The 14,763-nt window shown below is 43.8% G+C and overlaps 1 protein-coding gene across 2 annotated transcripts in view; it reads right to left on the bottom strand.

Annotated features, from left to right (window-relative positions):
- Window positions 1-4,976: 4,976 nt before the first annotated feature.
- Window positions 4,977-14,763, bottom strand: part of LOC135034908 (ultra-long-chain fatty acid omega-hydroxylase-like) — a 106,179-nt gene continuing 96,392 nt past the window's right edge. For both annotated transcript variants that reach the window (XM_063954300.1, XM_063954301.1), the window contains exons 9-13: window positions 14,295-14,424; window positions 14,005-14,138; window positions 10,764-10,828; window positions 10,595-10,677; window positions 4,977-5,254 (exon numbers count right to left, since the gene is read on the bottom strand). In XM_063954300.1, the coding sequence (XP_063810370.1) occupies window positions 5,083-5,254; window positions 10,595-10,677; window positions 10,764-10,828; window positions 14,005-14,138; window positions 14,295-14,424 (584 nt within the window). In that variant the 3' untranslated portion in view covers window positions 4,977-5,082. The remainder of the gene's footprint in view (window positions 5,255-10,594; window positions 10,678-10,763; window positions 10,829-14,004; window positions 14,139-14,294; window positions 14,425-14,763) is intronic.

The following is a 14,763-nucleotide window of genomic DNA, read 5'->3' as shown; positions in this document are numbered from 1 at the left end:
TCCCGGAATGAACACTGCTGACAGTGCGCTTACCTGATTCTCCACCCAGCGAAGAATTCTGGTGGCTTCTACCATCGCCACCCTTCTCCTTGTGCCGCCTTGGCAGTTTACATGAGCCACTGCGGACTGACTGGATCAGAACCGGTTAGTCGCAAAGCAGGGTCTCCGCTTGACTTAGGGCGTTGTATATGGCCCTTAGTTCCAGGATATTGATGTGAAGGCAAGTCTCCTGCCTTGACCACAGCCCTTGGAAATTTCTTCCCTGTGTGACTGCCCCCCACCCTCGGAGGCTTGCATCCGTGGTCACCAGGACCCAGTCCTGAATGCCGAATCTGCGACCTTCGAGAAGGTGAGCACTCTGCAGTCACCACAGGAGAGACACCCTGGCTCTGGGGGATAGGGTGATTAACCGATGCATCCGAAGATGTGATCCGGACCACTTGTCCAGTAAGTCCCATTGGAAGGTCCTATGGAACCTGCCGAAGGGAATGGCCTCGAATGAAGCCACCCTCCTTCCCAGGACTCGAGTGCAGTGATGCACTGACACCTGTTTTGGTTTTAATAGATTCCTGACCAGTGTCACGAGCTTCTGAGCTCTCTCTATCGGGAGATAAACCCTTTTCTGGTCTGTGTCTAGGATCATGCCTAGGAGAGGCAGATGAGCTGTAAGAACCAACTGCGACTTTGGAATATATAGCATCCAGCCGTGTTGCCGTTTCACTTCCAGAGAAAGTGATACGCTGTTCAGCAACTGCTCTCTTGATCTCGCTTTTATGAGGAGATAGTCCAAGTACGTGATAATAGTGACACCTTGCTTCCGCAGGAGCACCATCATTTCCGCCATTACCTTGGTGAATATTCTCAAGGCCGTGGAGAGACCAAACGGCAACGTCTGAAATTGGTAATGACCATCCCGTACCGCAATTCTGAGGTACGCCTGATGAGGTGGATAAATGGGGACATGAAGGTATGCATCCTTTATGTCCCGAGTCACCATAAAATCTCCCCCTTTCGGGCTTGCAATAACCGCTCTTAGCGATTCCATCTTGAACTTGAACCCTTTCAGGTATATGTTCAGGGATTTTAAATTCAATATGGGTCCGACCGAACCGTCTGGTTTCGGGACTACAACATGGTCGAATAATAACCCCCTCCTTGTTGAAGGAGGGGAACCTTGACCACCACCTGTTGAAGATACAATTTATGAATTGCAGTTAACACTGTTTCCCTCTCGTGGGGGGAAGCCGGCAGGGCCGTCGGTGAGGGGGCATCTTCTCAACGTCCAGCTTGTATCCCTGAGACACAATATCTATTGCCCAGGGATCTAACAGGGAGTGAACCCACTTGTGGCTGAACTGACGAAGGCGTGCCCCCACCGGGCCTAGCTCCGCCTTGCGGTGGATTTTTGTAGAGGCCGGGGAGGACTTCTGTTCCTGGGAACTAGCTGTGTTGTGCAGCTTCTTTCCAGTGCCCCCGCCTCTGGCAAGAAAGGACGCACCTCGGACTTTCTTGTTTCTTTATTCGAAAGGCTGCATTTGATAATGTCGTGCTTTCCTAGGCTGTGCAGGAATATAAGGCAAAATATCAGAATTACCAGCTATAGCTGTGTAGACCAGGTCCGAGAACCCTTCTCCACACAATCCTCAGCCTTCCACATGCCTCTTAAGTCGGCATCATCTGTCCATTGCATATTCTACAGGACACGTCAAGCAGAAATCGACATAGCTTTGACTCTAGGACCCAGTATACTCATGTCTCTTTGGGCATGTTTTATATATATATATATATATATCTATCACTTAAGACAGCATCTTTAATATATATATATATCTCTATATATACATATATATATATATCTATATATCTATATGCATACTAGGGTCTCAATCTCTGCTGATAAGGTACCTGTCCACGCTGCCACAGCGCTATAAACCCATGCCAACACAATCGCCGGTCTGAGTAGTATACTAGAATGTGCACGCTATCTGCAGGATCCCTGAGAATAGCTAGTGCTACCTTCTGTGCAAACAGGACACCCTAGGGGAAGATTCCCAACACATCCTGGCCCTAGTGGGGAAAGGATACTGCCTGAGAATTTTTTGTGGGAAGCTGCAGTCTCTTGTCTGGAGATTCCCGCTCTTTTTCCTCATGAGAGGAGGGAAATTTACCTCAGCTTTCTTCCCCTTAACATGTGTACCCTTGTGTCAGGGACAAATGAGTCATCAGTGATATGCAAAGCATCTTTTATTACAATAATCATATATTGAATACCTTTCAGCCATCTTGGCTGTAACTTTGCATTATCGTAGTCGACACTGGAGTCAAACTCCGTGTCGATATCAGTGTTTATTATTTTGGATAGTGAGCATTGTGAGACTCTGAAGGTCTCTGTGACACAGGGACAGACATGGGTAGATTTCCTTTCTGTTCTCTAATCTTTTGTGCAATAAATTCACCTCAGCACTTACACATATCCAAACAGGTGGCGGCGTTGTCGACGGAGACACCCTCTCACACACATATTTGCTCTATCTCCTCCTTAGGGGAGCCTTTTACCTCAGACATGTCGACACACACGTACCGACACACCACACACACAGGGGATGCTCTATTTGAAGACAGTTCCCCCACAAGGCCCTTTGGAGAGACAGAGAGAGAGTATGCCAGCACACACCCCAGCGCTATATGACCCAGGAATCACACAGTAACTTAGTGTTAACCCAGTAGCTGCTGTATGTATTGTTTTTACGCCAAATTTATGTGCCCCCCCCCTCTCTTTTTCACCCTCTCTATCGTGCAGGGGAGAGCCTGGGGAGCTTCCTCTCAGCGGAGCTGTGGAGAGAAAATGGCGCTGGTGAGTGCTGAGGAAGAAGGCCCCGCCCCCTCAGCGGCGGGCTTCTCCCTTGATTTTGTGTAAAATTAATGGCGGGGGCTCATGCATATAACAGTGTCCAACTGTATATATGTTGCTTTTGCCAGGAGGTACTTAATTGCTGCCCAGGGCGCCCCCCCCCCCTGCGCCCTGCACCCTACAGTGACCGGAGTGTGTGGGTTAGTGTGGGAGCAATGGCGCACAGCTGCAGTGCTGTGCGCTACCTCATGTGAAGACAGGAGTCTTCTGCCGCCGATTTCGATGTCTTCTTGCTTCTGCCGGCTTCTGTCTTCTGGCTCTGCGAGGGGGACGGCAGCGCGGCTCCGGGAACGGACGACCAAGGTTAAGATCTTGTGTTCGATCCCTCTGGAGCTAATGGTGTCCAGTAGCCTAAGAAGCGCAACCTAGCCGCAGTTAGTAGGTTTGCTTCTCTCCCCTCAGTCCCTCGTAGCAGAGAGTCTGTTGCCAGCAGATCTCTCTGAAAATAAAAAACCTAACTAAAATACTTTCTTATTAGCAAGCTCAGGAGAGCTCACTAAAAGCACCCAGCTCTGGCCGGGCACAGATTCAAACTGAGGTCTGGAGGAGGGGCATGGAGGGAGGAGCCAGTGCACACCAGTAGTACTAAATCTTTCTTAGAGTGCCCAGTCTCCTGCGGAGCCCGTCTATTCCCCATGGTCCTTACGGAGTCCCCAGCATCCACTAGGACGTTACAGAAAATAGCATAATAAATTTGTTTAATCCTAATGCTGATGTTCATGAGTAACCTGAAGATTCATGGAGGGGAATTGAAATGTTATCGCCCCCAGTCTCCTGTCTAAAGTGACGGGAGATCGCATGGGGCCATACACAATTGATGTCCCCTATCGCAGCGATCGCGCCCAATAGTGTTAGGTTTAGTCGCGTAATGCTAATGGGTGCAAATCGGGCAAAGTGCACTTTTCACACATTTTCGCTCGCTGACCCCAGCGGGTGCGAGTTGATATGTACATGCCGGCTGCCGATTGCGCCCGAACGGAGCTACATTAGTATAGCTCCACTCAACGCCATCTAGCGGCTGCCGGCCAGAAAAACATTTTAATTCCGCCGTGCTTAAATCCATGATTATTAATGATGGCCCCTCACTCCCCTGCACAGAAAAAGTACATCAATAAGGCCTTGCTAAATCTTACCCAGTCACTAGACCAGGACCTTCGTTGTCAAGTTTCTAGTTTTTGTATGAAGGAGCAGATTCTGAGCGGTTACGATGAGCTCCCTAAATTACGTGTGGAGGAGCCCAGGATATTAATTATTTATGATTTTCAGTTACTGTTCCCTAGAAACATAGGGAATTTACAGACATTTGCAGGCTGCTCCATGAGAATAACAAGAAATTTGCATTAATGTACCCAGCCAAACTCAGAGTTCAAGACCAAGGCAAGACTCTATATTTTACTGACCTGGTCTTAGCATAGAGTCACTTCACACAGGCTCTTTGTCACAGATGATACCCTAATTGCTGATCAATTAGTGGGATTCAGGATTATCTCTCATTGCATGTTATTGGTTACATAAATATCTGGAGCTACTGTTACCTAGAGTACCTATAGTATAACTATTTTCCTTTAAATCAGTTATTAGTTTATCAGACATACTGTATGCCTTTTTATGTTGTTTGCCTACTGTATGCCTTTTTATGTTGTTTGCCTCATGTTTAACCGATATAGGAAAATTTAGAAAATGGTGTAGGACGTGAGGGATGCACTCACAATGCCGGCGGTCGGGATCCCAGCGTTCAGGAGACCAACGCTGGAATCCTGACAGCCGACATTTTGCCGACAGATGGCATCTCGACACCCGCCCCTACTCTGTACTAGGCATAATTAGACCGGAAATGTATTTTCACAGAGCAGTAGTATCCATTACCCATGTTCTATGAGCAAGCATCACTATGACATTGCCTAATATTCAGAAGGCGGGGGGCAAGACAAGCGGCCATTTTATTAAAGGGAGCTCTCTTAATTTAGTTTTTCCTTGGGCCCCCACAAACCTTAATCCAGACCTGGCTCCATTTAATGTAGCTGTCAAGTCGATTTTAATCAAAAGGAAAAAAATTTTAGGATTATAGTGCCTTTAATTTTGTTACATGATTTTACATACAATTATAACAAACATTTATGTCACGGTTTGAGATTTTACTGAATGTAGGACGTCCCAACACTGATGTAACACTACGGTTTAAGTGGCTCCACCTGCAGCCACAGACCGCCCTCTGCTCGTAGGATTAGCTCAGGCTTCCTGCGCACAACTTTGCTTTCATCCAAGCTCACTTTGAACTTGAGAAGAGTGAGAGCCAGCACCACCTTTATCTCAGCCATGGCAAAGTTTTGTCCAATACAATTCCTGGGAGTTAAAAAGAAATATTAATCGAGATAACAAGAGTTTTTAAACATCTAATCCTGATGAAAATATATTTATGTACACATTTATATGGAGACACACAGTTTATGCTGCATCCTTATATGTATGATTAGTATTATTACAGGTTGAGTATCCCATATCCAAATATTCCGAAATACGGAATATTCCGAAATACGGACTTTTTTGAGTGAGAGTGAGATAGTGAAACCTTTGTTTTTTGATGGCTCAATGTACACAAACTTTGTTTAATACACAAAGTTATTAAAAAATATTGTATTAAATGACCTTCAGGCTGTGTGTATAAGGTGTATATGAAACATAAATGAATTGTGTGAATGTAGACACACTTTGTTTAATGCACAAAGTTATAAAAAATATTGGCTAAAATGACCTTCAGGCTGTGTGTATAAGGTGTATATGAAACATAAATGCATTCTGTGCTTAGATTTAGGTCCCATCACCATGATATCTCATTATGGTATGCAATTATTCCAAAATACGGAAAAATCCCATATCCAAAATACCTCTGGTCCCAAGCATTTTGGGTAAGGGATACTCAACCTGTATTACTACCAGCTATTTCACGCACACATATTCCACAGCATTTTGCATATTCTTACAAACTCATGAGATCAGCTAATAAAATAATATGATGTTGAATAGATAGTTTTCTACATATCACTGCCCGAGTGCTGCAGTGAGACACCAGCAACTGTTCTGTTTGTGGTGAGCAGATATGTGTTAAGAAGTCAGATGTTAAATACTGTACTGTAGTCATTCCTAGGTAGGAAGAAGTCTCACTCCTGGCTATAAAGAAGAGCAGGACCATTAAGGAGATCTTATTTATAGTTGTATTTTACATAATTAAACTACTTGTTTGAAAGGAGCTAAGAGACTGGGTGATCTCTTCTTACTCAAACCTGCCCCCTGTATATAGTAAAAGCATAACTGAAAAGAGGCTTCAATGGATCCCTGCTATGACTAATAACTATGTGCATGTACAGACATTAACTGGGCATACTGTATCTCTATTCCCTATTGCTGGGAGTGTAAAGCCGCCGGTGATGAATTGCCAAGTAGAGTGGCCACGACGTGGTAAAATGGTAAATTGCGGGGCGTGTCCTAACTAGGCATGGAGTAGGACGTGGGTCTGAGAGCTCCCCAGCCTAATCCTCCTGTGTATCATCCCGTAGTCATGTATAGACGTCTGACTGACCTTGGATCAGTGTATGAGCGGGTCCTGAGGGGTTGAGTGGTGTATGTGATCCTGTTTTTGCCTCCCCTTTGCCTGTGACCTGTTTTGGTGTGTTGCGGAGCTCCGGCCTGAGTATATTCTGGGAGTGCAGGGGGGTGCAGCACCGCTGTCTGAGCTTCGACGGAGAGCGCTGCTCTGTGCCTCCTCCCTCCTCTGGCTTGCTCCCGCTGACTTCCCAAGACATGACTGCGGGGATCATCCACCTTGCCTGACTTTTTCTGCTGTGGTCTGCCTGCTGAGGAACACTGTCCTGCTGACCTGTTGGCACCACTTTTGATAACAGCTCCGCACTGCACTGCATTCTCCCAAGTCCCCTCTCTGCTCTTGGATACAGGATGCTATTTGGAGGGACGTCTATCCTGCTATACTTACGTGACATTTCCCCTGCAGTGCTCAGCACTCCTGAAAGCTGTGGATCTCCTGTTCCCGGTCTCTGTTGCTGTTTCTTTATGGCTTTAGCACTCCCCTTGACTTTTTATTGTGAGAGTCGTGGTGTAAATCCTTCAAGCTTTTTTGGAGTCGGAGGATAGGATGGCGGCACGAGTGGCAGAGCTCCGTGCTGCTTTATACCTTGGCTGCTTAGATTCGGCACCCTCTGCAGTATACCTGAATGCTGTACCTGAGAGAGTGGAGGGGATTGCACCTCAGCAAATCCTGTTTTTGGGGTCAATATCCGTCATTGTGAGTGCCCCTCGTGCTTTCCCCACAACTTTTTCCTCGAGATTTTCTTTAACATTATTTGCCACACCGACCTTACATTGTGACTCTCCTACTGTGGTATGCCTGGATGCTGTGCATGAGAGAGTGGAGGGGAATGCTCCTGAGCAAATTCTGGAATTATGGTTAATTCATGGTTGATACTTTCTCCCTTGAGACTTCTTCTGACAATATTTGCTACACCAACATTGCTTCAGGGATTTATGTTTCTTCTGAATTTATGTGTTGGGACTCATTCTCCCTTAAATGTCTATACCTGGGATTTTCTCGTACCTGGGATGTTCATGTCGGGTGGTCTTCAGGTTGCCGGCGGCCGGGCGACCACCTTACCAGCGCCGGAATCCCGACTGCCGGCATACTGACATCTTTTCTCCCTCTTGGGAATGCGCCACCATGCCCACAGCATGGTGAGCGCAGCGAGCCCGCAAGGGGCTCATTTGCGCTTGCCCAGCTGTCGATATGCCGGCGGTCGGGATTCCAGCGCCGGTATGCTGGTCGCCGGGACTACGACCACCGGCAAACCATACTACACCCGTTCATGTCCTGCAGGACTCCAGAAGGGCTGACCCACCTTGAAGGATTTATGCTGTACTTCCATTGTGCCTCTATTGTTATTGTTTGCTTTGTCCTAAATTCTATTTGTTGTAATGATTTTATTTATTTTTATAGCCTGTCTGCATATTATTTTCAATATTACTTTGCACACTTATTGGATTTGCAGTGTCTCTGGATTTGATCAGTATTGCTGCACTGCCCTTTGTGTTTGTTAAAAGGCTTTGTCTACTATCTCTGGGAGTCTATACGCTGGCTTATTGATCCCAGGCTGGGGTCACCACTCCTTTCTGTTTTTTGAGATAATTGTTGTACTCACCATGCCCTAAGGGTTTATGGGGTTGGTTGCCCTCAAGGTTTAGTGGCATAGTTAGGGAGGGATTTCAGGGATCCAGGTAGGTCATAAGATGGGAGTTTGGTTCTACAGGGGGAGGGGGGACTTGGGGGGGTGTTTGTTTTTCTAGTCCATGTTTTAGGGGTGTTAGGTCAGCACACTCCTGCCATACTTAGCTCTGATGGTACAAACATGATTATGTTTCTGTCATACCGATATCCACTGTACTCCTGTTTCTGTGGTCCAGGGGCATAGGGGCGCATCTGGGTACCCGTCTCACTTTTTCTAAAATTATGTGGGGGTTTTATTTATGATTCATTTGCTTTTAATGCTCTGTTCTATGCTCCTGATTATTATTATGTACTGTAAACTAATTTTGTCATAATTGCTGTATTGGTTTGCTTCGTACATTTCTTATATACAAGTGTGCTAACCTTGTATCCCATATATATGCTGATATTTTTACTTTTTTGGGTGAAACTGCAAAAATTATAAATAAACAATTTCAAAATGGTAAATTGCAGCGCTACACCATTACGTATTATTGTGATATGCAGCAATAGTTACTGCCGACCCATAGCCACCAATTATACATTTCCAATTAGACAATAAGATAACCAAATGTGAGCATGATAAACCCCTTCTATGTTTGATTAGAAATGGTGAAAAATAAAAAGGATGCACATTTTGCCATGTTTACATAGTAATAGTGTGCTTTATTCCATATGTTATTAACAGATTTTGATTTAAACAGAATTTGAATAGATACAGTGCATCCGGAAAGTATTCACAGCGCTTCACTTTTTCCACATTTTGTTATGTTACAGCCTTATTCCAAAATAGAATAAATTCATTTTTCCCCCTCAAAATTCTACGTACAATACCCCATAATGACAACGTGAAAAGTTTTTTTTAGATTTTTGCTAATTTATTAAAAATAAAAAACTAAGAAATCACATGTACATAAGTATTCACAGCCTTTGCCATGAAGCTCATAATTGAGCTAAGGTGCATCCTGTTTCCACTGATCATCCTTGAGATGTTCCTACAGCTTAATTGGAGTCCACCTGTGGTAAATTCAGTTGATTGGACATGATTTGGAAAGGCACACACCTGTCTATATAAGGTTCCACACTTGACAGTGCATGTCTGAGCACAAACCAAGCATGAAGTCAAAGTAATTGTCTGTAGACCTTCGAGACATAATTGTCTTGAAGTACATATCTGGCGAAGGGTACAGAAAAATATCTGCTGTTTTGAAGGTCCCAATGAGCACAGTGGCCTCCATTAGCCATAAATGGAAGAAGTTCGGAACCACCAGGACTCTTCCTAGATCTGGCCAGCCATCTAAACTGAGGGATCGGGGAAGAAGGGCCCTAGTCAGGGAGGTGACCTAGAACCCGTTGGTCACTCTGTCAGAGCTACAGCATTCCTCTGTGGAGAGAGGAGAACCTTCCAGAAGGACAACCATCTCTGCAGCAATCCACCAATCAGGCATGTATAGTACAGTGGCCAGACAGAAGCCACTCCTTAGTAAAAAGCACATGGCAGACCACCTGGACTTTGCCAAAATACACCTGAAGGACTCTCAGACCATGAGAAACAAAATTCTCTGGTCTACTGAGACAAAGATTGAACTCTTTGGCGTGATTGCCAGGCGTAATGTTTGGAGGAAACCGGGCACCGCTCATCACCAGTCCAATACCATCCCTACAGTGAAGCATGGTGGTAGCAGCATCATGCTGTGGGGATATTTTCAGTGGCAGGAACTGGGAGACTAGTCAGGATAGTGGGAAAGATGAATGCAGCAATGTACAGAGACATTCTGGATGAAAACCTGCTCCAGAGCACTCTTTACCTCAGACTGGGATGACTGTTCATCTTTAAGCAGGACAAAGACCCTAAGCACACAGTCAAGATATCAAAGGAGTGGCTTCAGAACAACTCTGTGAATGTCCTTGAGTGTCGCAGCCAGAGACCAGACTTGAATCCGATTGAACATCTCTGGAGAGATCTGAAAATGGCTGTGCACCGACGCTTCCCATCTAACCTGAAGGAGCTTGTGGCATTATATTGAAAAATACTTGAGGATGTAATTGCTGCCAAAGGTGCATCAGCAAAGTATTGAGCAAAGGCTGTGAATACTTATGTACATGTGATTTCTTAAGTTTTTTACTTTTAATACATTTGCAAAAATCTAAAAAAAACTTTGAGGACAAAAATGAATTTATTCCATTTTGGAATAAGGCTGTAACATAACAAAATGTGGAAAAAGTGAAGCGCAGGGAATACTTTCCGCATGCACTGTATACAGTAACCAAGAAGGATTTGACTTGACAAAACTTATTACTGAGACGTCAACAAAAATAAAGAGGCTGATGGAGTTATGTGAAATAAGGCTACAGACAGCAACCTCTCAAATTTTCAGCAAGTTAATAGAGTCAATACTTTGTCGCATCCTTACCTGGGTCCAGCTGAGAAAGGTACAAAAGCATGGGAAGACCTTTCCTGTATATTGTCTGGATCAAAGCGATATGGATCATACACCTAGAAAAGCAGACATCATGGCTAAGGACTAGTCAATGATTATGAAAGCTGACACCATGCACACAAAGATGTAGAAAGTTTTGTACCTCAGGGTTTGGCCAAACAACAGGATTGTGGTGGGTGCCATAAATACTTATCAAACAGGTGTTTCCTTGGAAAATGAAAAAGAAAGATATTTACAAGTATCTAATAAAATTGGTCATGATTATTTATTGATTTTAATCCAACATGTAAAACTGGCATCTACTGTGAGATGATTACTGTCATAGGCAGTCACATTAATATAACAGCAGAAACCAAGTGCCTTCTCTCAGCCCCAATCACTGAAAACTGACCAAGTGGCACAACTGTTCCTACTACACAAGCATGCAAACAAACATTCAACAATTGTGATTGTAAATGCTTGTAGTAACGTGAAATAAGAGCAGAAGCGTTTAGTGTGTTCTGTGGCTCAGACATATCCACTTGCTTTTTCTTTATCTTCATGCAGACCAATCAACTGCTGTAGTTTGCTGACTTTCCAGTATGTCTATTGAGGAAGTGCACTAACTATTTCAAGGCCATGTAATGGGGATCCGGTCAACCTGCCGGCATTCGGGATACTGGAAACACAGACGCCAGGATCCTGACATCGATCACCATACTGGCACCGGAACCCCGACTGTCAGCATCTCGAACATAAGTGCGCTGGAGATGGTTAGTGTTAAGCCATGTAGGTTTAGGCAGTACAGGGGAGGTAAGGGTTGGGCTGTGTGTGTGTGTGTGTGTGTGTGTGTGTGCGTGTGTGTGTCTGGGGGTTAGAGTAGGCTGCGGCGAGGGAGGGTTAGGCTGTGGGGGACCCGGGTTAGGTTTTGGCTGCGGGGGAGGTAGGTTTAGGCACCACCAGCAAAGGCTAGGGTCAGACTCCGGGTAAGGGGGGGAGGGGGGGTTAGGGATAAAATAGTCATCTAACAGGTGGCAGGATTCTGCGCATTGGAATACCGCTGTTGTTATTTTAACCACTGGAATCCCGATACCATCCCATTTAATGGTTTTGTCCCTTGTCTATGGAGTTTATTATAAAGGTCATAAAGGCTACTGCATCAAACCCATTTTTACTTATATCATGTGAAAACTGAAGCATCATTTAAGTAGCAGGGCTATGTAATAATAGCCTTATACAGGTGATATTACAAATATCTCTTTCAAAAGGTTAATTAACTCTACAGACTGCTGCCCCCATTATTCTGTTTTTTGCAGCAAGCTCTTACCTTTAGGAGCTTAGCCCCATAGGTTAATGCATACTAACCGATTTTTTTAATTCTCCTCTCCAGGAGAAGCCTGGAGAGGAGATGAAGATGAACACTCTGGGGGTGGAGAGTACTCGCGGGAGGCAGTCCTCCCTAGGCACATCACTAGGAAGTAGGAAGAATGCGGGTTATGAACCCACAGTTCTGAGATCTGTGGGACATCACACAAAAAATCAGGAGTCTCCCGCACATTCCAGGAGAGTAGGTAAGTATTGGTTAACACCATCTTCAGATGGCATTAACTGCTTCGTGCTTATAGGAGCACTCTCACAACTGACATCATCCTTTATCCAAAAATAACACTGACCACATGTGAAGCATCAGAAGGAGTTGTCTTTTGCAAACACGAAGAGTGCACATTTTGACATGGGCTGTAATTCGCAGGTACAACGTGTTCTTACAACCACTTTTCCTGCAACATAACCTTCATACATAGTAGTGTTATTTAAACTACAGAAAAACATACCTAACGTGATTTATACATTTATAACAACTCCATTAAATTTGTATTACTGCGCTACAGATAACTGCAGTAAGTAGCCAAGCTCGCCACATGGCCCGTGAGGAGAACTTGCTGCGCTCGCTGCTGGAATTTTGGATGGTGGGATGCCGCTGTCGGTATACTATGTATGTATTCCCATCGCAAAATGCACGTAAACGTGAAATGTGAGATCCAATTAGAAGTGCCACTTTGCTGTAGGCCCGGTGAGGTTGCGTGACTTTTGCACCAAAGCAACCTGGGAGAAGTGCATGAAAGAGTGGGGAAACCATTCTGGACCCCAAGAAGTTGATAATAACCAAGATAGCAGAAGCATATGGAAGGCTGTTAGTGATTATAATGAAAGTAAGATTTTTAAAAGGTGTCAAATGGATGACGGGTGCACTTTTAAAATGATAGCAAGCAAGTGTTTTTATGAAAGTAAAGTATTTCCAGCATGTTGGGGTAGAGAAAAATATTTGTATACAGGTTGAGTATCCCATATCCAAAATCTTGAGACCAGAAGTATTTTGGATATCGGATTTTTCCGTATTTTGTAATAATTGCATACCATAATGAGATATCATGGCGATGGGAACCAAGTCCCATGCATTAATGTTTACTATGCATTAATGTTTAATATATACCTTATACACACAGCCTGAAGGTAATTTTAGCCAATATTTTTAATAACTTTGTGCATTAAACAAAGTGTGTCTACATTCACACAATTCATTTATGTTTCATATACACCTTATACACACAGCCTGAAGGTCATTTAATACAATATTTTTAATACTTTTGTGTATTAAACAAAGTTTGTGTACATTGAGCCATCAAAAAACAAAAGGTTTCACTATCTCACTCTCACTCAAGAAATGCAGTATTTCGGAATATTTGGATATGGGATAATCATCCTGTAGTAATTTTCGGTGTTTTTATAAATCACTTATATTTTATAAATAAAATCACTTTTACCAATCAATACAACACATCCACGTACCTCTTCAACATCATTTAACCCATTATTGAGTTTTCTAGAGAAATTTTCCTGAAAACGCACACGTCTTTTTTGCCCAAATTATGCTATTTAAAAACCCCTCCAAGTGCATGATTATTCATTGGGAGGAGTGTACTAGAGTTTCTGCAGGCAGGGTGTTCTGATATTTTACCTACAAATAAAGATTTTCCCTACATTTTTTACCTGCTTAGGGCATGCACGCAAAAAACCCAAATTTAATCTAGAAAAGCAATGAGATTTTGGAATTGGATTGCAAATGTAATTCCTCTGTGAATTCGCCATGAGACATGCTCGCTGGACCAAACATGTACCTAATTTGATTGACCCCCTATCTGTATACACAGTTATTCTTCTATAACATTTTAGCATAACTATTTATACATTGATTACGGTTTATTTAAAAAAAATCCATAAATTGCTATTGGTCTTTATCAACTCTTAAATTATTAGTTGAAATAGACGGGAATCCTTTTAAAGTGTTGTTCAGCGGATGAGAGTATTTCAAATCTGATTTATACAACCAAAAAGTGAGATAATACCTTTAGGAATGACCTTCCCATCATGCAATGTGATATCTGCAGAACAGCATCTAGACACTGTTGTTACAGGGGGATGTAGTCGCAGGCTCTCCTTAATACACATGGTGGTAAATGGGAGCAGGGACAAGTCATCCCTAGAGAACAGATAAGGGAGACAAATATATTAATAGACATCATTGTGCTGTATCTATTTACAGTCAGATAATTGATCATTGCTAGTAACGGTCTGGTTTTTTTTTTTATACATTTCTTACATTTGTTTACAGAGTAATTCAATGTACAGTACTCACCATTCCAAGTGTGCTGTATGGTCTCCCGTTATTATCTCTCTAATCTCCTCTCTGCATTTCTCTTGATATTCAGGGTGGCGAGCCAAGTTATATAAGAGCCAGGAGATCCCACTGGCTGTGGTGTCATGTCCTTTGTGTGAAGAGTGAGGAGACGGTAAGTGTAGAGTATGGTTGCAGTAAAGTGTAATGTACACATACAAATAGTTCTCAAGTTGAATTACGCCATTATAAAACAGAGCTAGATTAAGGGGTCAGGGGATCCAGTTAGGGTGAGCAGTGAGAGGAGATGGCAGAGACAGTTGGGCATAATGAAGAAGGGATGCATGAGAGGCTGGGCAGCGAGGAAGGGGTGCATGAGTGGCTGGGCAGCGAGGAAGGGGTGCATGAGAGGCTGGGCAGTGAAGAAGGGGTGCATGAGAGGCTGGGCAGCGAGGAAGGGGTGCATGAGAGGCTGGGCAGCGAGGAAGGG

This window comes from Pseudophryne corroboree, chromosome 2, assembly GCF_028390025.1.
Source record: "Pseudophryne corroboree isolate aPseCor3 chromosome 2, aPseCor3.hap2, whole genome shotgun sequence".
NCBI lineage: Eukaryota > Metazoa > Chordata > Amphibia > Anura > Myobatrachidae > Pseudophryne > Pseudophryne corroboree.
This window is presented reverse-complemented; position numbering and strand designations above follow the sequence as displayed.